At 43.4% G+C, this 27989-nt stretch overlaps 1 protein-coding gene across 9 annotated transcripts in view; it reads left to right on the top strand.

Annotated features, from left to right (window-relative positions):
* The window catches only part of CTNNA1 (catenin alpha 1), a 183998-nt gene that overhangs the window by 52747 nt on the left and 103262 nt on the right, over positions 1–27989 (top strand). For 8 of the 9 annotated variants that reach the window (XM_055286068.2, XM_055286071.2, XM_055286069.2 and 5 more), the window contains 4 exons: positions 2287–2453; positions 3007–3126; positions 15284–15553; positions 18286–18489. In XM_055286068.2, coding sequence (XP_055142043.1) covers positions 2287–2453; positions 3007–3126; positions 15284–15553; positions 18286–18489 — 761 coding nt within the window. The remainder of the gene's footprint in view (positions 1–2286; positions 2454–3006; positions 3127–15283; positions 15554–18285; positions 18490–27989) is intronic. The other variant, XM_055286067.1, reaches the window with a different exon arrangement.

Below are 27989 nucleotides of genomic sequence, written 5' to 3'. Positions count from 1 at the left end.
ATATATATATATGTATATTTGAGATGGAGTTTCACTCTTGTTGCTCAGGCTGGAGTGCAGTGGCGCGTTCTTGGTTCACTGCAACCTCCGCCTCCCAGGTTCAAGTGATTCTTGTGCCTCAGCCTCCCAAGTAGCTGGGAATACAGGCGCCCACCACCACACCTGGCTATTTTTTTGTATTTTTTTAGTAGAGATGGAGTTTCACCATGTTGGCCAGGCTGGTCTCAAACTTCTGACCTCAGGTGATCCACCCACCTCGGCCTCCCAAAGTGCTGGGATTACAGGTGTGAGCCACTGTGCCCAGCCTAAGACATTATTAATATTTTTTAAGGCAAATATCTCTTTCTGCAAGGCTTTTCAGATAAATTCTTCCCTGAGTAAATAGTTTCCTTCAGTATATTTCCAGAGCACCTTGTTCACAAGGCTATTTAATTTTTGGGTGCATTGTAATACTCTATGATTTGTGAACCCTTTGAGACCAAATGCCTTGTCTTAAGCAGCTGTTAATTTTTTGTCTCTCTCCTTCCCTCCATAGAGCTCCAGTAGGGTATGCCCATCCAGTAGGATGTGCGATGGGTGCTCAAACATTTGTTGAACAAATAAAAGAATGAATGATCTCCATCTTTTAAAATACCAGAAGATACTAGCATTAATGTTACGAATCCACATAATGACTGCCATATGTCTATATCTTCCTGAAGATGTAAGAGAGAAGACTGTGTTAGATCCAGGAAAACCTCTTAACTGTATAATTCATTGGAAGTTTTTTCTGGCCTGACAAATATGTGGAGCTTATCTTTACTCTTAGAATTATACAGTGCTTCTAAGCCTAATTAATATGTGCATGTGAGGCAATTTTTTCCCCCCTCTTCTGCTTGTGTTGTGCATCCAAAGATGATAGCTAGGAGAAATTTAATAGGTCTGTTGAGAAATAGCTAGGCTTCTTGAAAGTGCCTTAAAAAAAAAAATTCAGGGAAGACGAGTGTGTGAATGGGTTTTAGGCTTTAACGTGAACTGAAGTGGGCTTGCTCAGCCAAAGGAGGGAGTAATTGCTTTTCCAGGATTCCAAAGATAGTCTCCATAGAGGCCCTATTTGTATAACCAGTGGACAAGACACAACACTGGCCCTTTAGTTGCTTCTAGCTGTAAGAAAAGAGTGACAATGGGCACTGTAAATAATTTTAAGACACAAATGACAGAAAGGATAAGTTTCACAAGTTTCTAGGAAATGTTATAAATTATTTTAAAAATTTTTTTTAAAGAGACAGGGTCTTGTTCTGTCACCCACGCTAGAGTGCAGTGGTGCAATCATGGCTCACTGCAACCTCAAATGCATGGGTTCAAGAGATTCTCCTGCCTCGGCCTCACAAACCGCTGAGATTGCTGGTGTAAGCCACCATGCCCAGCCTATAAATAAATCCTTGAGCTCAGGATTGTATAAGTTGGATATTCCTATTAACTATAGTAAAATCTATTTTATATGTTTTTAGCTAGTTTTTTAAAAATTATAGATACAATACCTCTTCATTATAGAAACTTTTTATAAGTACCAAATGTAAAGAGGCCGTGTGTAACCCAATGATAACTATTATTTGCCTTTTGACTCCAATCTTTCCTCTGTATTTAGAAAGAAGCATACATTTATAATTTCGTTTGTTTCTGCTTAACATTTTTCATGTATATAAATATTTTCATAATAGTCAATTGTAGGCCACACCATAATTTACTTAACTAGATGCTTATTGAGCATGTGAGCTTTTGGTAGTGCTCTGCGAAGGAAATGAATGAATCAGTGGCTGAACTCTGTATTTTCACATATCAGTGAGTCTCTGTTATGGCTGTACACATTGTGTAGTTGGGATGATTAATGAAGTGTGTTTCTGCATAATTGTTGCCCTGTTTCTCTATTCTATGGATGTGAGAGTAGATTGCATTAGATGCGTTTTTTTCTCCCATTCAAATCTTGAATTTTTCTTTTTTTTGGATACATATAATGCCCTTTTTTTGGAAAGGAACATTATTAGATCAAAGGGAAATATTTTTAAGCCTCTTGATGTATAGTACCAAGTTACTTTCCAGATGTTTTGCTTTCACCAGCAATATATGAAGGTTTTTTTTAGTGATAGCTATAAAACAAAGGAACAGCAAACAACAACAAAAATGAAAACTCTTAAACTAAATTTGTGCATGAAATATACAAAGTTTGGATTTTTTTATATTTTTGAAAATGTAGATCAGTTATTTGAGTTCATTCTTGCTGAGTTTGTTTTTCATTCTGTAAAACAGGTGATTTGATGAAGACTGCTGCGGGAGAGTTCGCAGATGATCCCTGCTCTTCTGTGAAGCGAGGCAACATGGTTCGGGCAGCTCGAGCTTTGCTCTCTGCTGTTACCCGGTTGCTGATTTTGGCTGACATGGCAGATGTCTACAAATTACTTGTTCAGCTGAAAGTTGTAAGTATACAGGCCTATGTCTGTAATTTGTTCTATCATAGGAAGATTGCTACTGGCCTTCCTTAGTTCAGTATTCCTTAGAATTTAGTTTGGTTTTGAATTTGGTTTGTCTCAATGGACCAGAGATGTTTTTGTTTAATTTCCACTTACTCCTCTATTCCAAGTATATATATCATCCTGGCTCTGTTCTGAGCCAGTGTTGTCTTGGCTGTAATGAAGAACTTGTAGCAAAGATACTGTTTTGACTCCTTCCCTTTTTCCAGTAATGATTAAATATTTTCCTTGTACTAGTAGAGTTCTGGAGTTGAGAAACCAAGATATATTAAATTTTGAACTTTTAGATAGAGGCTAATATTAGTGTCTTTCCCACTATGAAGCTCCTGTGTAACTGCTGTTTAAATGTTAGAGAGGACCATGCAAACTCAAGAGAGCTAAGTTTGGATTGCTTTTTGAGTAGCTGTTAACAGGAATGAAAATTTCTAGGATGCCATCTTCTTTGTTTACAGACCTATATTCAGAATTTTTGGGCTTTGGGGTCTTTCTTGTTTTATAGGTGGAAGATGGTATCTTGAAGTTGAGGAATGCTGGCAATGAACAAGACTTAGGAATCCAGTATAAAGCCCTAAAACCTGAAGTGGATAAGCTGAACATTATGGCAGCCAAAAGACAACAGGTACAATCATGATTTGGGGATATATTAAAGTTGTTCATTTTACTATCTAGAGGGAAAAACTCATTCTGTGTGTTTTCTGAAAGTACCATTACTTACCTTCGCCAATATAGTTCCATTAAAACATTTAAACTAAGGTGTCTTTTCAGTATTGTGCTGTTAATAAAGTTGTAATTACATTACATTCATGTTATGCTCCTATTTTAATTCTTGTGAACATTTTATCTTAAGTAGCTTGACAACTTGTGATGAAGGTAGTGTCTGGAGAGGTAATAGGTCTTTGTGTATTTAAGGATTAACCTGAGTTAGTGGTGCAGTTTTGTTCAGATTTTTAATAAAACCTTAATCCATTTAAACATACTGGAATTATCTCTGTATCAGAAAGTATCTCCATACCTTGCCCCACCAGCCCCGTGTCTTGTTACTTTTTAACTGTTTCTTATTGTTGTTAGTATTTTCCATTGTGTGGCATGAGGATCAGTGTTACTTTTCCAAGCTCCAGTAGCCCTTTGACGCTTCAGCATTTTCACTGTTGGGGTGCTTTGAAACCTTCTGTGCCCTTGCTGTTGGATGCTGTGTATTTCAGGTGTATATTCTTCAAGGAAGGTCTATATATTGCTATCCGTCTTCTTAATATCTTTCATAGTCCTGATGAAGCTTATGCTTTACATTCTTATTTTAAAACAAGCCCCAAGAAGAATTATTGTTGTTAGCTAGTACCTTTATCAGTTAGGATACTTTGCACTGGAGTTTGCAGAAAACCCAGCTCCCAAACTGCTTGAAAAATGGGGGATTTATTTTCTCATTAAGTATAAGTCCTGAGTTAGGCTAAGTGAATTCAGGGTTGTTAAATATAAGGACTTTGCAGTATCATCAAGGATCCAGGTTCTTGATATTTTTCATCACTGTCGTCTTCAGTGTGCCTGGCACTGGGTGGCTGCAAGGCTCTTTGCATGACATTTGCACATAATATGTCCAGTGAGAACAAAAAGGACTGTTCCTTCCATATGTCTCTCTTTATAAGCAAACAATCTAGAAGCTCCTAGCAGACTTGTCCTAAATCTGAATTGTGCAACATGCCTATTCCTCAGTTATCCCTGGCAAGAGGAAAGGAGTCTGCCCGACTCAGAGTAATCCAGATCCACCTTCTGCTCTGGGTTAAGGGGTAGCTTTCCTGAGGACAGAAACACCCAACAAAAGGTCTGACAGGTAGTAGAAAGTTGGGTTGGGAGTAGTGGGAGTAGGGAATGGATTTGGGTAGGCAACCTGCTATGACTGCTATAGACTTTCTTCATTATGGCAAGATGGTTGTCAGTAAATACATAAAAACATTTTTTTTTGAGACGAGGGTCTCACTCTGTTGCCCAGGTTGGAGTACAGTGGTGGCATCATGTAACCTCGATTTCCCCAGGCTCAGGTGATCCTCCCGCCTCAGCCTCCTGAATAGCTGAGACTATAGGCACAGGACACCACACCCAGCTAATTTTTGTACTTTTTGTAGATACAGGATTTTGTCATGTTGCCCAGGCTGGTCTTGAACTCCTGGGCTCAAGAGATCCTCCTGCCTCTGCCTCCCAAGGTACTGGGATTACAGGCATGAGCCACTGTGGCTAGCTAAACACTATTAATGTCTAATATATGACAGCTTCTTTTCTGGGGGCTTCTTAGTCATTTGGTTATATTTACATTAATATTAAAAATCTATGCCATAGGGTTGAGAGGATTCAAATAAATAATGTATGTACAGTGTTTAATACAGTGCCAGGCACTAAGAAGGCCCTTCTCAGTAGGCAGTTGGTGAATAATAGTTTATTGCTTACATTTCAAGTCATAAGATGTGATCAGACTAACTGTATATATGAGATCCTGGTTTTGCATTTCTAGTACTTAAGATTATACATGGTAATATAGCTAGGTTGGTACCTAAGTTAGTCTAGGCTCAGTGTGCTTTTTTTTTTTTTTTTTTGAGACAGAGTTTTGCTCTTGTTGCCCAGGCTGGAGCGCAATGGCGCAATCTCGGCTTACCACAACCTCTGCCTCCCGGGTTCAAGCGATTATCCTGCCTCATCCTCCCGTCAGTGTGCTTTTATAATTTATTTTTGTGTTGACTTAGTCTCCATCATATAAATTACAAGTATCTTTTCTTTTTGCTGGAGCTAATTGATCCTGAGAATAACTTGTTTAATAGAATAGTAATCCTATAAATGTGGCAAGCTGGCCAAATTACATTCACAATTTATTTTAATTAATGGTTTTGATACAAATTCTTGTTTGAATATGTGAAGTAAATATTAAGTTATATTTAAAAGATACAGTTTGGCAAATAGTCTTACTAGTTTAAAACGTAGTTTGAGCTTGGTTTATGAAGACTGACTATTATTTAGACAAAATAAACATTAAGATTGCCTCTATTGTGCATCATTGCAAAATGGCGGAATAAGTAAATAGATTTTTTTTTTTTTTTTTTGTGGTGCACTCTCATTCTGTCACCCAGGCTGGAGTGCAGTGGTGCGATCTCGGCTCACTGCAACCTCCGCCTCCTGGGTTCAAGCTATTCTCCTGCCTCAAGCTCCCCAGTAGCTGGGACTACAGGCGCCTGCCACCACACCCAGCCAATTTTTGTATTTTTAGTAGAGACAGGGTTTCACCATCTTGGCCAGGCTGCTCTTGAACTCTTGACCTTGTGATCCACCTACCTCAGCCTCCCAAAGTGCTGGGATTACAGGCATGAGCCACCACACTCGGTCTGGGATTTTGTATGCTATTCAAGAAACTTACTAGAAAGTAATGCTACCTGAGTTGTTTTTTTTTTTTCTTCCAAAGCCAAATACTTCTCAGTGCCTAAGTTTTAATACCATGTGCCATGGATCTGTGAAGAGTTCCTTGAACATCATCCCTTATGTATTTTTTATGTGTTTTTTTTTTAAAGTAGTAACAAATGCCAAAGTTTTCTGAAATAAGATGTCACAGAAATATTGGAGTTATTATATACATGCTAGATAATCTTCTGTTTGCCCTTCCATATTGTTTCCCACCCTTGTTTACCCTATTCTCTGCCCCAGGAACCTAACCTGCCTGGATCTCATTGGTGGGCTCCTGCTTGGGCTTGGTGAGTGGGAGCACCAGCAGGAGGTCAAAGGAGATAGAGTGATGCTAGGGTGTTACTCTCAGGCCTCTTTCCTGCTGGGTGCCCTGGGTTGCTAAAAGTGATGCCTTTCCTGTCGGGTGGCATTCTCTACACATCTTGCTCCCTGGTTTTGGTAGCTGCTGCCTCCTCTTGTCCCTTCATGCCTAAGTGTCCTACCAGCTTTGTAGCTTCTCTGTATTTTGCCCATACCTTTGTATAATAGCATAGTCTCTAAACTGCCTTTGAGTCACCCGATTTGATTTGATTTGATTTTTTTCTGCCAGGATTTTGAATGATACATATTCCCATTTTCTTGGGTTTATAGTAAGTCATGGTCATTTGTAGTTTTCCTTGGGCCTAAGTTTTTTTAGCCTTAGCCTCCTGAAAGAGAATTCACTGAGTAGACTGGTTGTGGGCTCCTGTGTACCCCCTGTTCACAAAATGGTCTTTTATAGACTTGGGCCTTGGTGTATATTCCAGTAGACGAAGCTTTTCTTGGAAATTAAACAAATACTAATTTTATCCTAAGGGCCCAGCCTGATGGAAACTTCATTCTTTCTTTTGGGCACTGTCCATTGGCCTCCTTTAGAAGAATTTATTCATCCTATTTAACTGTATATTTGTATCTGATAACTAACCTTTGGCTACCCACCTCTCTGCACTACCCTTCCTCACTTCTATGAGTCAACTTCTTAAGCTTCCGTATAAGTGAGAACATGTGGTATTTATCTTCCTGTGCCTGGCTTATTTGACTTACTACATTTTGTCTGTTGATGGACACTTAGGTTGATTCCATATCTTGGCTATTACGAATAGAGCTGCAGTAAACACATGAATGCATGTCTCTCTTTAACTTACTGATTTCCTTTCCTTTGGATACCCAGTAGTGGGATTGCTGGATCATATGATTGCTCTATTTTTAGTTTTTTGAGGAAATTCCATACAATTTTCCATAATGGCTGTACTGATTTGCATTCCCACCAGCATTTTCTTTCCTTTCGTTTTGCTAATAGCCATTCTAACTAGAATGAGATGATAACCTCTTTGAGGTTTTGATTTGCTTTTCTCTGATGATTAGTGATGTTGAGGATCTTTCCATATACCTGTTGGTCATTTGTATGTCTTCTTTTGAGAAATGTATGTTTAGCTCATTTGTCTTTCTTGTTTTTTAAGACAGAGTTTTAGTGTGTCACTCAGGCTGGAGTGCAGTGGTGCAATCTCGGCTCACTGCAACCTCCGAGTTCAAGCAATTCCTGTCTCAGCTTCCTGAGTAGCTCAGACTACAGGCATGCGCCACCATGCCCAGCTAATTTTTGTATTTTTAGTAGAGTCAGGTTTTCACCATGTTGGCCAGGCTGGTCTTTAACTCCTGGCCTCAAAAGTGATCCGCCCGCCTTGGCCTCCCAAAGTGCCTGGATTACAGGTGTGACCCACTGTGCCCGGCTACATTTGCCCATTTAAAAATCAGATTATTTGAGTTTTTGCTGTTGAGTTGTTTGAGTTGTTTGTATATTCTAGATATTAATCCCTTATCAGATGAGTAGTTTGCACATATTTTCTCCTGTTCTTCAGGTTGGCTGTTCACTCTGTTGTTTGCTTTGTTGTGCAGAAGATTTTTAGTTTATATAATTCTGTTTGTCTATTTGAATATAACATTCCATTTTTTCCTGGTCTGTAGGGTTTCTGCATAGAAATCTGCTGTTATTCTAATGGGAATTCCCTTTTATGTGACTTGATGCTTTTCTCTTGCTGTCTTTAGAATTTTATCTTTGTCTTTGACTTTTGACCATTTGACTGTAATGTGCCTTGGGTGTATAACTACCCACTAATTATAACTACTTTTTGGATTCAATCTCTTTGGGGACTTTTGGGCTTTTTGGATCTGTATGTCCATATCTCTCCCCAGACTTGGGAAGTTTCCAGCTATTATTTCATTGAATAGGTTTTCTATGCCTTTTCTTTTCTCCTTCTGGAGTTCCCATGATGGGAATATTGGTTGATTTAATGCTGTCCTATAAATTTTGCAGGCTTTCTTCACTCTTTTTCATTGTTTTTTTTTTTTTTTTTTTTTTTTTTTTAATTTGTTTGTTTTTCCTCTGGGTAATTTCAAGCTACCTATCTTCAAGTTCTGAGATTTTCGTTTTCTTGATGAAATCTTTTGAAACTTTCTATCGTATTTTTTATTGACTTCTTCATTGTTTTCACCATTAAATTCTTCAGCTGCATGATTTCTGTTGGCTCTTCTTCATGCATTCTTTTTGTTGAATTTCTCATTTACATCCTGATTTTGGTGAATTTTCTATCTGTATCTTATTGTATCTCTTTGAGTTTCCTTGAGATAATTATTTTATTTTGTTATCTTTTTGAGACAGACTTTCGCTGTCATCTGTCGCCCAGGCTGGAGTGCAGTGGCATGATCTTGGCTCATTGCAACCTCCGCCTCCCAGGTTCAAATGATTCTTGAGCCTTAGCCCCGTCCCTGCACCCCTGCCCCCACAACCAAGTAGCTGGGATTACTGGTGTGAGCCACTGCATCTGGGCCAAGATTTTAAATTCTTTTTCTGGCAGTTTGTTGATTTCCCCCTTTTTTTTTCTTTTCTTTTCTTTTTTTTTTTTTTTTCAGACAGGGTCTTCCTCTGTCGCCCAGGCCAGAGTGCAGTGGCATTTTCTCGGCAGTCTCAAGTGATCCTCCCATCTCAGCCTCCCAAATTGCTGGGGCTACAGGCGTATCACATCCAGCTTTTTTTTTTGGGAGCGGGGGTGGGTAGAGATAGGGTCTTGTTATGTTGTCCAGGCTGGTTCCGAACTCCTGGGCTCACACTGACTTCCTTTTTATTGGGTTCTAGTATTAAAGAGTTATATTCCTTTCTTGGTGTCATATTTACTTGCTTTCTTATGTCTTGTGTCCCTGTTTTGATGTTTGCATGTGGTGGGGCAATCACCTCTTCTACAGTCTTTTGAATGGCTGTTATAGAGACTTTCCCTTGCAGTTGGATTTTAGTGTGCTGGTTGGGGAGTGTGTGTTGGCTCGTGTCCAGTAGGAGCAGTAGTACAGTCTTCTTGCAGCTTCTTCACCTGTGTTCAACATCAGCAGTAACTTTGGGTGCCTCAATTGCCTAGGCTGTAGAAGTTTGTGGTAGTTGTGGCAGTCATGTAGGTCCTTGGTGTCAAGGGTTTTTGGGGTCTTCCTCTTCTTGTTTTTCCCACAGTTGGGAGACTTAGCTGAGGGGATCCCTGTTTGTGTCAGGTATGACACAGTGTACAAGCAGCTGCTGTGGCACTGGGTTCCAGGTGCAGGTGCTCGGGGTGGCTGTGACGCTGGGGTCCCAGGCTCAGGGTTTTGTGAACTTACCGTGGCACCTGCATCTTGGGATGTATTGGGTGCCTGGCTTTGTTCTCTATGGCAGAGTTGGATGTCAGTTGCCCATAAAGCCAGGATCTGTGACTCTGAGGCACTCCAGTAGCTTTGGCCCAGGGACCTAGGTTGAGGTTATGATTCTTTTCTTAGGGGGCAGGGCACAGCATTGGCGTGACTTGGGAAGAAGGGGTGCTCTGGAGGTTTGGGCCCAGGGAGCAGGGTGTATGTAGCTACAATTTGGGAACCTGAGCCAATAGGGCTCAGTGGCAAGTTGGAGCCCAGAGGATGAGGCACCATGCAGTAATGACTCTAGGCCCTCAGATGGTGGAGCTTGGCAGTATCCTAGGCTCTGTGAAGCCAGGTGCAACAGCAGCACATATCCCAGAATGGCAGAGCACAGCTGTTGTGTGGGCCCTGGGGAGGGGAGGGAACAGCACAGCGATTACTCGACTCTGCAAGGAGAGGAGTGTCTCAGCAGTTCAGACTCTAGGGAATCCAACTTTAGGGAAACAGAATACTAGAGTTGTTTGGCCTGTAGGGCGAATGTCTCTGCTTAGCCACTGCTCTGTTTCCCTTGGATGCAGGGTACTATGTCAGCTCAGCCCTGGGATGCGGCCGGGCGCGGTGGCTCACGCTTGTAATCCCAGCACTTTGGGAGGCCGAGGCGGGCGGATCACGAGGTCAGGAGATCGAGACCACGGTGAAACCCCGTCTCTACTAAAAATACAAAAAATTAGCTGGGCGTGGTGGCGGGCGCCTGTAGTCCCAGCTACTCGGAGAGGCTGAGGCAGGAGAATGGCGTGAACCCGGGAGGCGGAGCTTGCAGTGAGCCGAGATCGCGCCACTGCACTCCAGCCTGGGCGACAGAGCGAGACTCCGTCTCAAAAAAAAAAAAAAGAAGCCCTGGGATGCTCAGCTGGTTGAGGGCACCAGTTCCCCAGGGGCAATGTGCTGCTTCAGCGCAGGCCTGAGGGGCATGACTTTTTTGGACAGTCCAGGCACTGATTCCTTGGGATACAGGGCACCACTTCTGCTAAAGCACTTGGATGCGTGACTGCTCTGGGTGCCATTTCCTTGGATGTAGGGCACTGCTTCAAGTTGGGCACTAGTGTGGGGTGACTCCTCTAAGCAGTGAAGGTACTGTTTTCCCTGGAAGGGGAGTGATATTGTTTGAATTTGTGTCCCCACCCAAATCTCGTGTCTAATTGTAATCCCCAGTGTTGGAGGAGGAGCATGGTAGGAGGTGATTGGATTGGGGGGTGGTGGGGTGGGTGGGGGATTTCCCCCTTGCTGTTCTTGGGAGTGAGTTCTCACAGATCTGGTCGTTTAAAATCTCCCCCTTTGCTCTCTTCCTTCTGCTCTGGCCATGTAAGACATGCTTTCTTTCTCTTTGCTCTGTGCCATGATTGTAAGATTCCTGAACCACCCACCCCCTGCTCCGCCCCCCACCGCCAGCCATGCTTCCTATACAGCCTGCAGAACCATGAGCCAATTAAACCTATAAAGGTAGTCCTTTATAGCAATGCAAGTATGGGCTAATACAGGGAGAGAAGAGGGGTAGATGGAGTGGCTTCCTCTCTCCTTGGCCCCATGAGTAAGGGTATATAACAGTTGCAGCTTGGGGATGTCTGGCCAATTGGTTGTGATAGTTTGGTGGTGACTTAGCCTTGGAGATGAAGGGAAGCTGTGGCTACTCACACTAGGAGCAAGACACTCCAGCCATGTTTCCATTTCCAAGATGGTATAGCACAGTAGTTGCATGGGCCGTAGAGGACAGGTCACAGTGTCGTCTCCTTCTTGGAGGGAGCACAGCAATGTGGACTCTAGGCAGCTCCCTCAGCTGGGCTTAGTGCCTATGAGAACTGCAGGAACAGTGGTGAGGTCTGTATGTGTCCAAGGTGTTGATGGGGGTTGCTGAAATCCTCTTGCTTACCTCCTCGAAGTGGGGAGGTTTGTCCTGGTTCCCAGGTGATCCTCGTTGGGATATAGGGTGGTGGAGGCCTGGTGTTTCCTTCTGTTTTCCATGTGGCCAGCCTGAGATTTGTCACCATGGTTTCTGTAACTCCTCTGATGCGCTCTGGCCCTCTATCTCAGTTATTTTTATTAAAATGTAGTTGTTTAGTCGTTGTTTTGGGTTTTGTTTTGAGGGGGATGAATGCTAGGAGCTGCTAGTTGGCCATCTGATGTCACTGTTTTAAACCCTTTGTAAGCATAAACTCATTTAATCTTCACAAAATAATGTGAGGTAGATACTATAGCTGGTCGCATATTAATTTTAATAGAGGTTATGTAATCTTTCAAGTTCACTCATTTAACAAGTGGTGGAGCCAGGATTTGAACCCAGGTTGTTTGGCACCAGAGGACAGAGATACTGCGTTTTAATTGTTCCTATAATCACTACTGCCTAGAACATTGCCTGGATATAGTGGTGTTCAATAAGGATATTTGTTTAACAACTGAGTGACTGAACCACTTTGCTGTACTGGAATTGGATTCCAAGTGTGACGCTAATCAGTTACTTTCTAATTAAGTGTGGCTGGAATATTATTTGCTGACTAGAAGTGTTGAATTTCCATTAGCTGCATGTCGTTCTTTGACTGTAAGTGTAAAAGTGATGGCAGAAGTAAGGATGGGTTGGCATCAACCTTAGGTCCTGTGAGAAGGACCACCTCTGCCTCACATTGTCGACTCTGGCTTCCCAACATGCTAGTGATGTAATAATGCTTTGATGCTTACATTCCCTCTGTCTGTGTGCAGAGCTTATTGAGGTATTTGATGAGAATGTAATGCTTCTTATTTATTACCTAGTCTATGAATTCTTGCCTTTTGTGATTTTTTTTTCTGAAAAGTTGGACACTGAATAGTAATGTTATTGTTGGTGTTTTATTTGTAAATAATTTGGACTGATTGGATTGTTTGACCATGGACCCTTTTTTTAAGTGTAGCCATTTGTATCCAAGAGAAATCTATGGCTATAATTTTATATTGTTAAGAGAGAAATGAGAGGAAACTTTCACTTGAATTTTCAGCTCTTGGTTAGAGGCAGTGTTATAGATTGCTTAGAAGTTAGTTTCTATTTCTTGGTCAATCCATGGGATATCGTTCAGATTACATTGAAAGCAGTTATTTGACTGTTCCTGAGTCTGCTTGAACCATCACTGGGTTGGTGAAGTTGGGGATTATGAAAGCTAAAGTAGACCAAGAGACTCTAGTTTCATAAGTAATCTATTAGGTTACTTAATAGGTCACTTTCCTCAGTAATCTGGATTACTTATTGGCATTATATATCTTGAAAAGACTACTTTTAATCATTATTACAGTAAATAGTGCTGTACTGTGATAGTGTCCATTTTCTTTATATAACAAAATCTAATTTCTTTATGCTAAGGCAAGAGCAGTTCTAAAGAGAGAAAAAAGAACACTTTAGCAGTCAGGACACATGATGGTATTTCATTATTTTTTTCATCATAGATTAAAATATATCCCTCATACTTTGTAAATAGGAGTCTATCAGAGATACAGTGTGATGAGGGCAAGACATTTAGAAAATGGCACACAGAACATATGCACCAGCTGTTTAAGCATAATGGTTAACCCTAACTCCTTGTCATAACTCGAGTCTTGAAATGATCACCAATTCTCTAAATCCACAGGGTCTTGTTTCTGAATATTTAGCCTAATGTAGTCTTTGGAAAAGTAGAAATTGGTAATACTATACCAGGCAGTGGCTTAGGAAAGTCATGAGTTGAATAGTAATTATGGCACCTGCTAACTTGAGATGACCGTAAGTGTCTTTGGTAACTAACCTTTGTAAGAAGCTATGCTGATCTAGGTCATAGATACTTAGGAGGAACGCCAAAGCTGATTGCAAAGCATTTTTATGAAACAGTAGACAATTTAAGTGCTTAAAGGCAAATGCCTTCCTAGAAAACTTTTAGAGCCCCTCAGGTTGTGGTGAAGGCAAGACATTTAGAAAATGCCACACAAAACGTGTGCACCAGCTGTTTAAGTGTAATGTTTAGTCATAGCCCCTTGTTGCTTGAGTCTTTAAATGATAACTGATTCTTTAAATCTACAGGGTCCTGTTTTTGAATATTTAGCCTAATGTACTGTGTTACAGGGCATTTGGAGTGCTGTGAGCTATTACTTGCAAATTTAGATTCCAAATGAGAAAAGAATTCTAGGAGGAAAAGTAAGCTGTCATATTATACAAGGTTTGAATAAAGATGCAAACCTAAATATATACTGAGATGAACTTTCAGAAAAAGGAAGCCAGTTTGGTGTCTCTAATGCCTAATTAGGAACTCATCTAGAAAGATGAACCACTAAATAGCTAAGTCAGATGGCTAATTGAGTAATTGACTTTGTCCTTTCTAACTTGGTCAATTTTCTGTTACTGTATACACATGTAATACTCAAAATGTTTAAATTTATACCCTAGGATTTAGTTGATGACATTAACATTGACATTTTAACATGTAAAAAAGAGTTTGGCTACCATTTGGTGATCATTTAGAGTTATCACCTGTATTCTTCTTCTGTGGTGGTGATCCACTTTTACTAAAGCCTTTTTTTCACTTCTGAGTATTATGAGTGAAAGAGGGATACCAGAAATACACGCTTCCCATTCCCATCTTGCTTATTTTTGGCATCACTTATTTGTCGCTTAGCATATCTACTCAGCCTACCAAGTAGATGCCATCATTAGTGGAAATGATGCCAAGGACCTCAAATCCTTCTTACTGTGGATTATAATTATGGGGTAGAAGAAATGAAAAAAAAAAGTTTAAGACCGTATCTATACAGAGTATTATAATCATAGATTGGGGCTATGAAGCATATACGCCTCAACTTTATGGCTTACTGACCTGCGAACTGTTTAATGTACTGTGTAAGCAAAGTATGGTTCTGTGTCCTAAAGTGGTCTTTGGGGTGGGGAGGGGGAGAGGAGGAGTTACGTGCTTGTGAGAACAGCCTTGCCATGTCCTCACCTAGTTATGTAGTTCATACATACCTGTGGCATCCTGTCCCAAATTTCACAAAACTCTTATAATAAAATTGTGTAACTTAATAAAAAATAATCCTCACAATAAGTCTTACTCTGTTTGAATGTATCTCTTCATGATCTTTCTATTTTTGATTGGTATAGGTACATATATCATAATAAGTCTTACTCTGTTTGAATGTATCTCTTCATGATCTTTCTATTTTTGATTGGTGTAGGTACATATATCTATATAGAGTTGTAATCAAGATGCTAGGCAGTTTGTTTTGTCTTTTATTTAATGCCTTATTTAGTGCTGTGCTAAGTACTTTACATACATTATCCCATTTAATCCTCAAAACAATGATAAGAAAGGTACTATTACTGCTCTTCTTTGACAGAAGGGGAACCTTAGCCCTGAGGGTTTAAAATAAGGTCATAAAATAGCCAGGAGAAAGTAGAGGTGGGGGTGGGGTGGATTCAGATTCAGGTCTGTGTGATTCCAAAGCTCAGAATCTTACCTACCAAGCCATACTGCCTTCTTTGTGATTGACTCTCAGCTAGATTGTTAATGAAAATAATGTGTCTAATTAGTAGATATTCTAACTTTTCAGCATTTACCAGCAAATTTTTATATGAGTAAAGCCCATATAAAGAGTGCTCCAATTTCTTGTTTTATTTACTCTTGTAGGAATTGAAAGATGTTGGCCATCGTGATCAGATGGCTGCAGCTAGAGGAATCCTGCAGAAGAACGTTCCGATCCTCTATACTGCATCCCAGGCATGCCTACAGCACCCTGATGTCGCAGCCTATAAGGCCAACAGGGACCTGATATACAAGCAGCTGCAGCAGGCGGTCACAGGCATTTCCAATGCAGCCCAGGCCACTGCCTCAGACGATGCCTCCCAGCACCAGGGTGGTGGAGGAGGAGAACTGGCATATGCACTCAATAACTTTGACGTAAGTTATTCTTGGGCGGAAATTTCCAGCTCTTGACCATCCCCCAAAAGATAACAGGTTTCTGGGGAAAAGTGATCAAGCTTTCTGATGATAGCTCAATTTCCACTTAGATCTGTAATCTAAGTCAAAAGAAATTATGAATCATCAGTCTACTTGATTTTAACTTGGCCTAAAACATTTATTTTTATTTTTATTTTTAGTTTGAATTAAACTTCTGGATTCTTTTATGTAGCTTGTGTTTCCTATGAGGTCATTCTTTACTGAGGGTATGGGTTTGGTTCATTTCAACCAAGATTTTGACCTTCCGGCAGATGTGAAGCTATGGTAGATACAGAAAGTAAGTACACATAGGGTCAGCCCCCTAGAGGCTCGTGGTCTATTGGGAGATAGAGAAACATCATAAGTGACTGCAGCAAAAGTACCGTCATTCTAATCTTTCTTGTCTGCCTAGATATACTTCTTTTCAATGTCTAAATTGGAATAATGAACAGAAATTTAATCAAGTGGAAGCAAATTTGGGATTAAAATACTTTCTTAGCATAATGCCATAATTACTTTTCATAAATGATGCTCTAGGTCTGTCCTGTGTACACAACTCTAAGGTTAACTTTTTGGTGGGTTATGTGTTCTTAATTCCTACCCACATGCCTCATGGCTTCCAGTAGATGGCAGCAGTATAAGTTTTTGTTGTTGTTGTTGTTGTTGTTGTTGTTTTTTTTTTTTTTTTTTAGGGCTTTAAAAGTAACTGTTGGGGCAAATTAAAAACAAAAAAAAAAACCCAGAAATTGTGTTCCAGGTGACCAGTATCCTTTCATAAAGTAGGGATGCTATGAAATATAGAATAAAAAAAATTACAATGGAGTGCATTTTGTTTTTAAGTTTTTCCTTGCCTTTACCTTTTCTTTCTTTTGCCAGTTTACTTTCGCTTAGGTAGCTGATCCTTGCTGATATGCATGGCTGATTTAAGACTTTTTCATAAAACAAGAAGGCAGTGTTAAGTCTAAAGACCATGGTGTTAGAACTCAGTTTTTACCATGGAGCTTTAAACATTAAATTATTTTATAACAAACTCTTATGGTGCATGTTAAAATTTACTAGCAAGGTTGTTTTTCCCCCCTTCAAAATTTGTCAGTATTAGGTATCTTTCAAGGTAGTAGCACATTTTGCCCTAAGTTGAGTAATATCTACCAGAAACTACTTAACTTCTCAGGGACACAGGTATTTGGAAAATGAGGGTTTGTGCTAAATGATCTCAGGCCCCTTGAGGCTCTGTTACTCTATTAAAATTCTATGACCATTCATTTCTCATTTTTGTTGGCCAGAAAGCATTTTGTATTCAGTTTTGACCAGAGAAATTCTGTAATAACCTAATCTTACAAAAAATGATCAGCTGAAATTAGGTTAATAATGAACTGAAGGTATTGCATGTTCAGTTTGAAAACTGAGGGTTCTTTGGAAGGGAAGGAAGAAATGTATACTTACTGGAAAAGGGCAAGGTTTTGGTAGAAAAAAATTGGCATTTAAGTTGAAATCAATAAGGACATAGTCTCTGTAAAGAAAAATTAAAGCCATAATATTTGCACAGACTTTATCAGTGTGAGGATAAATTACATCAAGTGGAGGAATTGGAGGGAGGCCAGTAGCTGCTGTCTTGAGGATGCCGATGTTTCACCTTGTACCTGTAGCTTACTTGTGACCAGACCTCACTAAGCACTAGAAAAGCTGGATGCAAGTGGAGTCGGGAGGGAAGGGGAGACAGAAAAAGGATTTATTCTTATTGGAGCAGTTCTTCCTCACGGCTTAGCTTTTTGGGAGGATTGCTGTCGTCTCTTACAGAATACTAGAGGTCTTTGAGGAAGGAAAGTCTCTAATTTAGACATAACCGGATAAATTTGAGACTGAATTATTTAGAAAACTTGATTAGATGTGTAAGATGAGGCAAATAGATGGAAATTCATTGTAAATGCATTTCTTTCTGAAACTTTAAGGTTAGAGATCAGTTCTGTGTGTGTGCGCACACGTGTGTATATTTTAAGAGACAAAGTCTTGCTCTGTTACCTAGGCTGGAGTGCAGTGGCACAATCATAGCTCAGTGCAGCCTTGAACTTCTGGGTTCAAGTGATTCTCCTGAGTAGCTGGGACTATAGGCGTTTGCCACCATGCCCAACTTATTTTATTTTTTTATAGAGACAGGGTCTTGCCTCGTTGCCTAGGCTGGTGTTGAACTGTCCTCAAAGAATCCTCCTTCAGTCTCTCAAAGTGCTGAGATTACAGGCATAAGCCACCACACCTGGCCTGTTTTGCCTTTATTTTTTAATTTTTTTTGTGGTGCAGCAGTTGTAAATATCCCATGGCAGTTTTATATTCTGCAAGTAAGAGGTAACTTATTTTCCTTGTAATTCTCATCTGATGATTTGAATTGCTAGTCTCATAGAGGTTTACCTTTAGATGTTCAGAATAAGTTGTGTGAGCATGATATATTTGTATTTGTGGTATCATACCATATCATGCCCTGTTTGGCTGCGTAGCATTACTTCTAGTGCTTTCTTTGAGGAGTGATCAACAGTAGGCCATCTTCTATGGGACAGCCCCTTCCTGCTAAGAAGTATAACTTTCTTTCAGATGTTGGAATTTTTGTGTTAAATCTTGATATTACTAATACCACTTTTGTCACCTTGAATAAAGGAGGGAACAGAGATGAGTACTAACATTCGGTAATACTTTCTCTGCAGAAACAAATTATTGTGGACCCTTTGAGCTTCAGCGAGGAGCGCTTTAGGCCTTCCCTGGAGGAGCGCCTGGAAAGCATCATTAGTGGGGCTGCCTTGATGGCCGACTCATCCTGCACGCGTGATGACCGTCGTGAGCGAATTGTGGCAGAGTGTAATGCTGTCCGCCAGGCCCTGCAGGATCTGCTTTCGGAGTATATGGGCAATGTGAGTTTGACAGCTTTTCTTTGAAGTAAGATATTTATGGATGAGGAGTTTTGTATAACATGTTGGATCTGAGATGTTTTCACTGTAAATACCAAATATGTCCTTGACTCCTTGATTTTTGGGGGTAGGTCAGATTTTTTAAGGAATGGATAAATGGCTAAGTGGCTCTTTCCTCTCTCCAGCTTATTGAGAAATTTTCAACTTATAAAAATCATACAGTGAGTACCTAGGAAATTTATCTGTATTCATCAGTTAACATGTAGATACTTGTGTAGGTGTGTGTATATATAAATGTATATGTATATATGTGTATATACACAAACATCCTTTTTACCCCTGAAACCTTTGGAAGAAAGTCGTAGACATTGTGATGCTTCACCTTTAATATTTTAGCATGCCTCTCCAAAGAATAATGACCTTCTATACCACTAAAGTTTCATTATCCCAAGTAGGTGGCTCTCTAATTTTGGGCAAAAGGGAATGTTGAAAACCTGCCTCTTCAATATTTATGGTTTATGAAAGTTTTTTTGTGAACCATATTGAATGTCACAATAGTAGATAATTGCCAAGTAGAGTTATAAAGCAAACCCTGGATAGTGTTTTTGAATTTTGAAGGTTTGTGCATAAAAACCCAGGCTATGAAATTTGATACCCAACTTCTTTTTTTTTTAAAGGCCATAGAAAATTATGTATTTGTTGATGTTTCTCTATTGCCATATGTCTTTCTTTTTTTCCTTCCCTTATACTTCTTCTATTCTGGTTATTTAATGCTAGTTTAGGGTTCCTGTCATTTAGACCTTGGACCCAATATTTTACTGTAGCTAATTAGCAATAAATTAAGTAAAAATTATATGAAATCATTTTAAGGGGAAGAAGGACAACACAAATTAGTTGTCATCACTAGTGTTTTTTACCTGTTTAACACCTAAAAAAAAAGATCTTGGTCCTTTCTCATTTGTTCATTTGCCATACATCTTGTCTGTTCACTTACAGGCCTGTAAAAGTTAATGGGTAATGGTAAATCATGGTGGAATTCCTAGGGTGAAGATGAATGCCTTCCTCTGTTTATCTTGTCTCTACCATACTGTGAAATTAGTGATGCATATTGAATTTTTTAAAGCCATTGCCCCCTGGGCATGGTGGTTCAAGCCTGTAGTCCCAGCGCTTTGGGAGGCTGAGGTCGGTGGATTGCATGAGCCCAAGAGTTTGAGACCATCTTGGGCAACATGGTGAAATCCCATCTCTACAAAAAATACAAAAGTTAACTGGGCATGGTGGCGCACGCCTGATCCCAGCTACTCGGGAGGCTGAGGCGGGAGAATCGCTTAAGCCTGGGAGGTTGTGACTACAGTGAACCACAGTTGCACCACTGTGCTCCAGCCTGGGCGGCAGAGCGAGAGTGTCTCGAAAAAAAAAAGCCATGTTTTGATTATAGGCAGTCTACTTCAGAAAAATGAGATTAGAGGTTTTGTTAAATCAGATGGAAAAAGTGTTTTTTAAGTCACAGTGAAAATGTGGGACACATTTAAAAATCCATAGCTAAGACTGAACATTAGAAAATATTTTAAAAAATGGATATGTTTCAGAATGGCTCACAATGTTGCAGTCTTAAACAGGGGAACAAAAACTCATGGTAAGTGGATCAGTCATCTGCTATCATGTGTAGTGCTGGAAATGGTGTAAAAGTGTCTGATGTAGTTATGATTAGGAAATCACTTCAAAAACAGACTTTGGTGGGAAGGAGGGTGTGATAAATCTGTTCCGATTGCTCCGTTTTAGAGCCTCCTAATTAGTCTATAAGATATCCCTTGAGTCTTGAGGTTGGTCACATTCTTGGGCCAATCACCCCTCGTCATGAGTAACCTTGAGGTCATGAGTAACCTTGAGGTCATGAGTAACCATGAGTAACCTAGAGTGCCATACAAACAGTACTGTCTATTCATGCCATCAATGTAAGAAAAGGTAGGAAGCACTCATTTATACTGAAGACATGGAGACCGCAGTAGCATTCTTTTTTTTTTTTTGAGACGGAGTTTTTGCTCTTGTTGCCCAGGCTGCAGTGCAATGGCGCAATCTCAGCTCACCACAACCTCCGCCTCCCGGGTTCAAGCGATTCTCCTGCCTCAGCCTCCCGAGTAGCTGGGATTACAGGCATGCGCCACCATCCCGGCTAATTTTGTATTTTTAGTAGAGACGGGGTTTCTCCATGTTGATCAGGCTGGTCTTGAACTGCCGACCTCAGGTGATCTACCCGCCTCTGCCTCCCAAAGTGCTGGGATTACAGGCGTGAGCCACCATGCCCGGCTTACAGTAGCATTCTTAAATAAAAACTGCAACAATGTGTGATGTGAGGCTGAAATTTGAGTATTATGGTAGGGATCTTGAAAGAAATCTTGGCCGGGCACGGTGGCTCACGCCTGTAATCCCAGCACTTTGGGAGGCTGAGGCAGGCAGATCATGAGGTCAGGAGATTGAGACCATCCTGGCTAACATGGTGAAACCCTGTCTCTACTAAAAATACAAAAAAATTAGCTGGGCGTGGTGGCGGGCGCCTGTAGTCCCAGCTGCTCTGGAGGCTGACGCAGGAGAATGGCGGGAACCCAGGAGGCGGAGCTTTCAGTGAGCCGAGATCACGCCACTGCACTCCAGCCTGGGGAACAGTGGGACACTCCATCTCAAAAAAAAAAAAAACACCAGAAAACAAACAAACAAAAAACCAGAAAAATTAGCCAGGCGTGGTGGGGGGCCCCTGTAGTCCCAGCTACTGGGGAGGCTGAGGCCGGAGAATGGTGTGAACCCGGCAGGCGGAGCTTGCAGTGAGCCGAGATCACACCACTGCACTCCAGCCTGGGCGACAGAGCGAGACTCTGTCTCAAAAACAAAAAAAAACACAAAAGAAAGAAATCTTGAGATTTAGAAATGTATTTTAGGATATGGTCTCTGGGTATGTTTCTCCTAAAGGTAAAAATCTTTAGTTTCCTTTTATTGATTTCACATAGCAGTGAACAGGCTTGGTCTTCTCAAAAAGCATTGGAGTGAGGATAAACGGGGAGGGCGGTGGAGCACACTTGAAGAAAGCTTAGAATGATAAAAGGGTCTGGAAGAAGCAGAAGTAACTGGGGATAGATTTTTGCTTATTTATGAAGCATTCAAAAACATTTAGAACCTCTAGTGAGTGTCAGAATATAACCAGCAATGCCTGCCTGTCACTCAGTTCATTCTGAGTTATGTGACACATGCAAAGCAGTGTGTTGGGCACAATGTAAGAGGAGGAATGAGGCTCTGATCCCTCCCTTCTGGAACAGACAAAGTTTCAAATAAACTTTTTTTTTTTTATTATTAATTTTTTTGCATACAAAAACAATAAACATTTTCTAAAAATACATACAAACAAAAAGATGCGTATCAAACATATTAGGAAGGTTGCACATGGGAAGTCGGGGAATAGAAATGGGGGTGGGAGTTAAAATAAATGAGAGAGGGACTTTATATGGATCAGTGATAATAACTCAATCCTCTATTTGACAAAGAAGAGGGAGAAGGAAGAGGAAGAAAAAGAAAGTGGGATAAAGGATCAGAAAGGGAGGAAAATAGAAAAAATTAGAGTATGACTCCAGGGTAGACCTGTTTTGTTGTCATTGAGTTGGTTGGTTGGTTTGTCTGTTGTATTCTTCATGTTTCGCCAAGTTGGCCAGACTGGTCCTAGCCCGAAGTGATCAACCCGCCTCGCCCCCCAGAGTGCCGGGACCACAGGCGTGAGCCACCACGTCCAGCCCCCACATTGCTTCTGGCCTCCGTGGTAGACCTCCCAGACGGAGCGGCCAGGCAGAGGAGCTCCTCACTTCTACCCAGACACGGGGCGGCCGGGCAGAGGCGCTCCTCACTTCCCAGACGATGGGTGGTCGGGCAGAGGCGCTCCCCACTTCCCAGACGATGGGTGGCCGGGCAGAGGCGCTCCTCACTTCCCAGACGATGGGCGGCCGGGCAGAGGCGCTCCTCACCTCCCAGACGATGGGTGGCCGGGCAGAGGCGCTCCTCACCTCCCAGACGATGGGTGGCCGGGCAGAGGCGCTCCTCACCTCCCAGACGGGGCGGCCGGGCAGAGGCGCTCCTCACTTCTTCCCGGACGGGGCGGCCGGGCAGAGGCGCTCCTCACTTCTTCCCGGACGGGGCGGCCGGGCAGAGGCGCTCCTCACTTCCTCCCGGACGGGGCGGCCGGGCAGAAGCGCTCCTCACCTCCCAGACGGTGGGAGGCCGGGCAGAGGCGCTCCTCACTTCCCAGACGGGGCGGCCGGGCAGAGGCGCTCCTCACTTCTTCCCGGACGGGGCGGCCGGGCAGAGGCGCTCCTCACTTCTTCCCGGACGGGGCGGCCGGGCAGAGGCGCTCCTCACTTCTTCCCGGACGGGGCGGCCGGGCAGAGGCGCTCCTCACTTCTTCCCGGACGGGGCGGCCGGGCAGAGGTGCTCCTCACTTCCTCCCGGACGGGGCGGCCGGGCAGAGGCGCTCCTCACCTCCCAGACGATGGGAGGCCGGGCAGAGGCGCTCCTCACTTCCCAGACGGGGCGGCCAGGCAGAGGCGCTCCTCACTTCCCAGACAGGGTAGCCGGGCAGAGGCGCTCCTCACTTCCCAGACGGGGCGGCCAGGCAGAGACGCTCCTCACTTCTTCCCAGACGATAGGTGGCCGGGCAGAGGCGCTCCTCACTTCCCAGACGATGGGTGGTCGGGCAGAGGCGCTCCCCACTTCCCAGACGATGGGTGGCCGGGCAGAGGCGCTCCTCACTTCCCAGACGATGGGTGGCCGGGCAGAGGCGCTCCTCACCTCCCAGACGATGGGTGGCCAGGCAGAGGCACTCCTCACTTCCCAGATGAGGCAGCCGGGCAGAGGCGCTCCTCACTTTCCAGACGATGGGTGGCCGGGCAGAGGTGCTCCTCACCTCCCAGACGATGGGTGGCTGGGCAGAGGCGCTCCTCACCTCCCAGACGATGGGTGGCCGGGCAGAGGTGCTCCTCACCTCCCAGACGGGGCGGCCGGGCAGAGGCACTCCTCACTTCTTCCCGGACGGGGCGGCCGGGCAGAGGCGCTCCTCACTTCTTCCCGACGGGGCGGCCGGGCAGGGGCGCTCCTCACTTCTTCCCGGACGGGGCGGCCGGGCAGAGGCACTCCTCACTTCTTCCCGGACGGGGCGGCCGGGCAGAGGTGCTCCTCACTTCCCAGACGGTGGGTGGCCGGGCAGAGGCGCTCCTCACTTCCCAGACGATGGGTGGCCGGGCAGAGGCGCTCCTCACTTCTTCCCGGATGGGGCGGCCGGGCAGAGGCGCTCCTCATTTCTTCCCGGACGGGGCGGCCGGGCAGAGGCGCTCCTCACCTCCCAGACGATGGGAGGCCGGGCAGAGGCGCTCCTCACTTCCCAGATGGGGCGGCCGGGCGGAGGCGCTCCTCACTTCCCAGACAGGGTGGCCGGGCAGAGGCGCTCCTCACTTCCCAGACGATGGGTGGCCGGGCAGAGGCGCTCCTCACTTCCCAGACGATGGGTGGCCGGGCAGAGGTGCTCCTCACTTCCCAGACCGGGCGGCCGGGCAGAGGCGCTCCTCACTAACCAGACGGGGCGGCCGGGCAGAGGCGCTCCTCACTTCCCAGACGGTGGGTGGCCGGGCAGAGGCGCTCCTCACTTCCCAGACGGTGGGTGGCCGGGCAGAGGCGCTCCTCACTTCCCAGACGGTGGGTGGCCGGGCAGAGGCGCTCCTCACTTCCCAGACGGTGGGTGGCCGGGCAGAGGCGCTCCTCACTTCCCAGACGGTGGGTGGCCGGGCAGAGGCGCTCCTCACTTCTTCCCGGATGGGGCGGCCAGGTAGAGGCGCTCCTCATTTCTTCCCGGATGGGGCGCCCGGGCAGAGGCGCTCCTCATTTCTTCCCGGACCGGGCGGCCGGGCAGAGGCGCTCCTCACTTCCCAGACGGGGCGGCCGGGCAGAGGCGCTCCTCACTTCTTCCCGGACGGGGCGGCTGGGCAGAGGCGCTCCTCACTTCTTCCCGGATGGGGCGGCCGGGCAGAGGCGCTCCTCACCTCCCAGACGATGGGCGGCCGGGCAGAGGCGCTCCTCACTTCCCAGATGATGGGTGGCCGGGCAGAGGCGCTCCTCACTTCCCAGACGGGGCGGCCGGGCGGAGGCGCTCCTCACTTCCCAGACGATGGGTGGCCGGGCGGAGGCGCTCCTCACTTCCCAGACGGTGGGTGGCCGGGCAGAGGCGCTCCTCACTTCCCAGACGGTGGGTGGCCGGGCAGAGGCGCTCCTCACTTCCCAGACGGTGGGTGGCCGGGCAGAGGCGCTCCTCACTTCCCAGACGGGGCGGCCGGGCAGAGGCGCTCCCCACCTCCCAGATGGGGCGGCGGCCGGGCAGGGGCTGCAATCCCAGCACCCTGGTAGGCCAAGGCCAAGGCAGGCGGCTGGGGGGCAGAGGCTGCCGCGAGGCCAGACCACGCCACCGCACTCCAGCCCGGGCAACACCGAGCACTGGGTGAGCGAGACTCCGTCTGTAGTCCCAGTACCTCGGGAGGCTGAGGCGGGCAGAGCACTCGGCGTCAGGAGCTGGCGACCAGCGTGGCCAAGATGGCGAACGCGTGCCTGCAGCGAAAAGAGAAAAGGCAGGCAGCGGTCGCACTCGCCGGCAGTCCCAGGCAGTCCGCGGCGCGGGCAGCAGCAAGCGGAGTAGATTGTAGCCTGGGCCGGAAGGCTTTTTCTAGGAGATTTATTTTGTAATATTTTGGTTGACTTCTACCTTGATTTTAAAAAAATGGTTCGTTTTATTTCTGTTGAAAAATATTAGACAAATTATGTTATGTGGAGAATTGAAATCACCGACATTAATTAAAACTTGTTTACTACGTGGAACTTTGTAAACATTGTTATAAAGTCCAGAAAGGCTCACATAATATTCACTTTTTCTGTTTCTTGGATTCTCTCATGTTGTTATTGATATTTTTATAGACACACATTCTTAAAGTGTCTTCTTTCTTCATTTTGTGTTGCTCATTACCAGGTTCCACTGGCTTTTTCTCTGAGGCAGTGATTCTTAACTTTGGATGCACATTACAGTCCTTGGGCAAGTTAAAAATCTTGATGTTTCAGGTGTACCCCAGACCGATTAAGTCAGAATCTCTGGGTCAAGATCCAGGTGTTCCGTTATTTTAAAACACTTCCCAGTTGATTCCAGTGTGCAACTAAGGTGGAAAAACTGCTCTGGTAGTTTATTCCGTTTGTCCCTTTCTGTCCCCACTGCCATTACCTTACTTCAGTGTCTCCTCACTTTTTCCATTTTCCACTTTGTTCTGCCTGCCCATGCCAGGCTGAGCTCCTGTCTTTAGTGCTAGGGCATTGTTCATTATGTTCTGGAAATTCCCTTCCTACCTTTGTAAACCTAATCTACTCTTTCTTCAGGCCCCACATTTGTTTTTCATCTCTTTGCTGAAGGCCATTTCAAACTACGTCGTCTTATATTATTTCTTTGGTGCTTGAAGTTTTGTGCCTCATTGTATACTCCCTTGAATTGTTGTTTAATTGCACTTCTTTTATCCATTTTATTCTGCAACTAGGTTTTTAAGCCTTTGGAACATGACAACTCCTTAAAAATATTCATTCTTGGTCTAGTATAATGCTGCAAGAGGTACTCAGTAAATGCTTGCTTAATGAACTCATGCTGGTTTGGAGGAACGAATAAAATGAATAATTTTGGATTTTCATGGTCCTAAGGATATAATAGTGTGGTGGAAAAAACCAAAGACCCTTACCCTTATGGGCCTTACATTCTACAGGGGATGAAGGAGGAGGCTGTGGTGGTTTATTTCTACTTCCTATTAGATCTTTCAGTATACAGATGACATTTGTTGAAAAAATTAAACCAAATACTCTGGAATAAGCAATTAAGTGAAAGTGATACCTTAGAGCAGAGTTAAGTTTAATTCATCAGCTGAGGGCCAAATTCCCTTTTAAAGTTTCCAAGGGTCAGGAGGCTAGCAGCCTTAATGTTATTGCTTGCATAGTGGTTTGATGAAGAGTTGGTAGGTAGTCTTGGCTCTACAGCTAACTTACTGTACGGACTCTAAGGAAATAAAAGTAATGCATTACATAAAAGTAATGCATTTGACCTCTACTTACTTAACATTAGGGAAATACCACAGACCCATGACAGTGGAGGTTTTGTGACCCTTCAGTGTATCCTTGTAGTTTCAGAGATGACTTCCAGGTTTCCTTGAAATGAAATGTGGTTATTGTGGTTAAGTTTAATTTGTTTTGGCTCTGTCAGCCTATAGTTGCTTTGCCTGTGAGAGAGAAAAACAGCTTTGGATGGATGTCATAATCTTAAAAAGGTTTAAAAGTGAATGGATTGAAATTAAAGTGAAATGTAATTAAATTTGAAAAAGTTATTACCATTTTATTTTTTTCATGATTGAAAGTCAGACATGTGAATTAAATTACTGAAACACCACTACTATTAGCATTTAGGGATATATATTTTCAGATTTTTTTCTTTTCTTCTTCTATGCAGAGCATAAAATAACAGTTTTAATTCTCTCAGTGTTTTCTGCCTATAAACATGAAATATCCGTAGAACTAGGTTTCAGACTATTAAGTTAATGGGTTAAAACAATTTGCTGTCTGGTTAATGGGTTAAAATTTCTGTTTTTCAAATACATAGCTGACTTGGTTGCCCAGTTGTGTGTTTTAATGTTCTCTGAGTTATTTCAGTGCTACTGAGAAAGCCTTCTGAAGGGCCCTATGCTTTATACAGCTGATTTCTTTATTTCATGCCTTTCATTCTGCTGAGGGATATGCTGACTGTTAATATGTTCCTTTCTCCCTTTTTTAAGGCATGTGTTTTTCCAGTAGTAGAATTTATTGGAACCAAACTTGTCTGTTACCATACCCCCCTTCAACCCTGACTCTTCAATGAACAAATAAGCAAAACCTACCCCTTCCCCAAAACCTCCAAATCTGAATATACTTAATACAATGTCTGAAACATAAAGGACCCTCAGTCTTTGAAATGAACTCCATTTGGTTTTGACCAGAGCAGTCTTGCCCAGCAGGTTATGGTCGTGTTTGACTGACTGGCGTTAGGGCTTATAATTGGTAAGAACAAACACATGCCATGGGCTTAAGTAGTTCTAGCTCTCTGCTATTCAGTGTGGTAGCCACTCGCCATATGTGGCTATTGAGCACTTGGAATGTGACAAGTCTAAATTGAAGTTTGCTGTAAGTACACCAGATTTCAGAGTTAGTATAGAAAAAAGAATGTAAATTATCTCATTGATACTATTTTAGATATATCGGGTTAAATAAAATCTATTAAACTTTATTTTTACCTGTTTCTTTTCACTTATGGCTACTAGAAAAATCATATTTACGTTGATTATATATGTATCTATAACATATATATGTTACAAAAATTATGTGGGTGGTTTATTTCTGGCTTGCATTGTATCTCTGTTGGATAGTCCTAA

Source organism: Symphalangus syndactylus, chromosome 7 (assembly GCF_028878055.3).
Source record: "Symphalangus syndactylus isolate Jambi chromosome 7, NHGRI_mSymSyn1-v2.1_pri, whole genome shotgun sequence".
Lineage (NCBI taxonomy): Eukaryota > Metazoa > Chordata > Mammalia > Primates > Hylobatidae > Symphalangus > Symphalangus syndactylus.
This window is presented reverse-complemented; position numbering and strand designations above follow the sequence as displayed.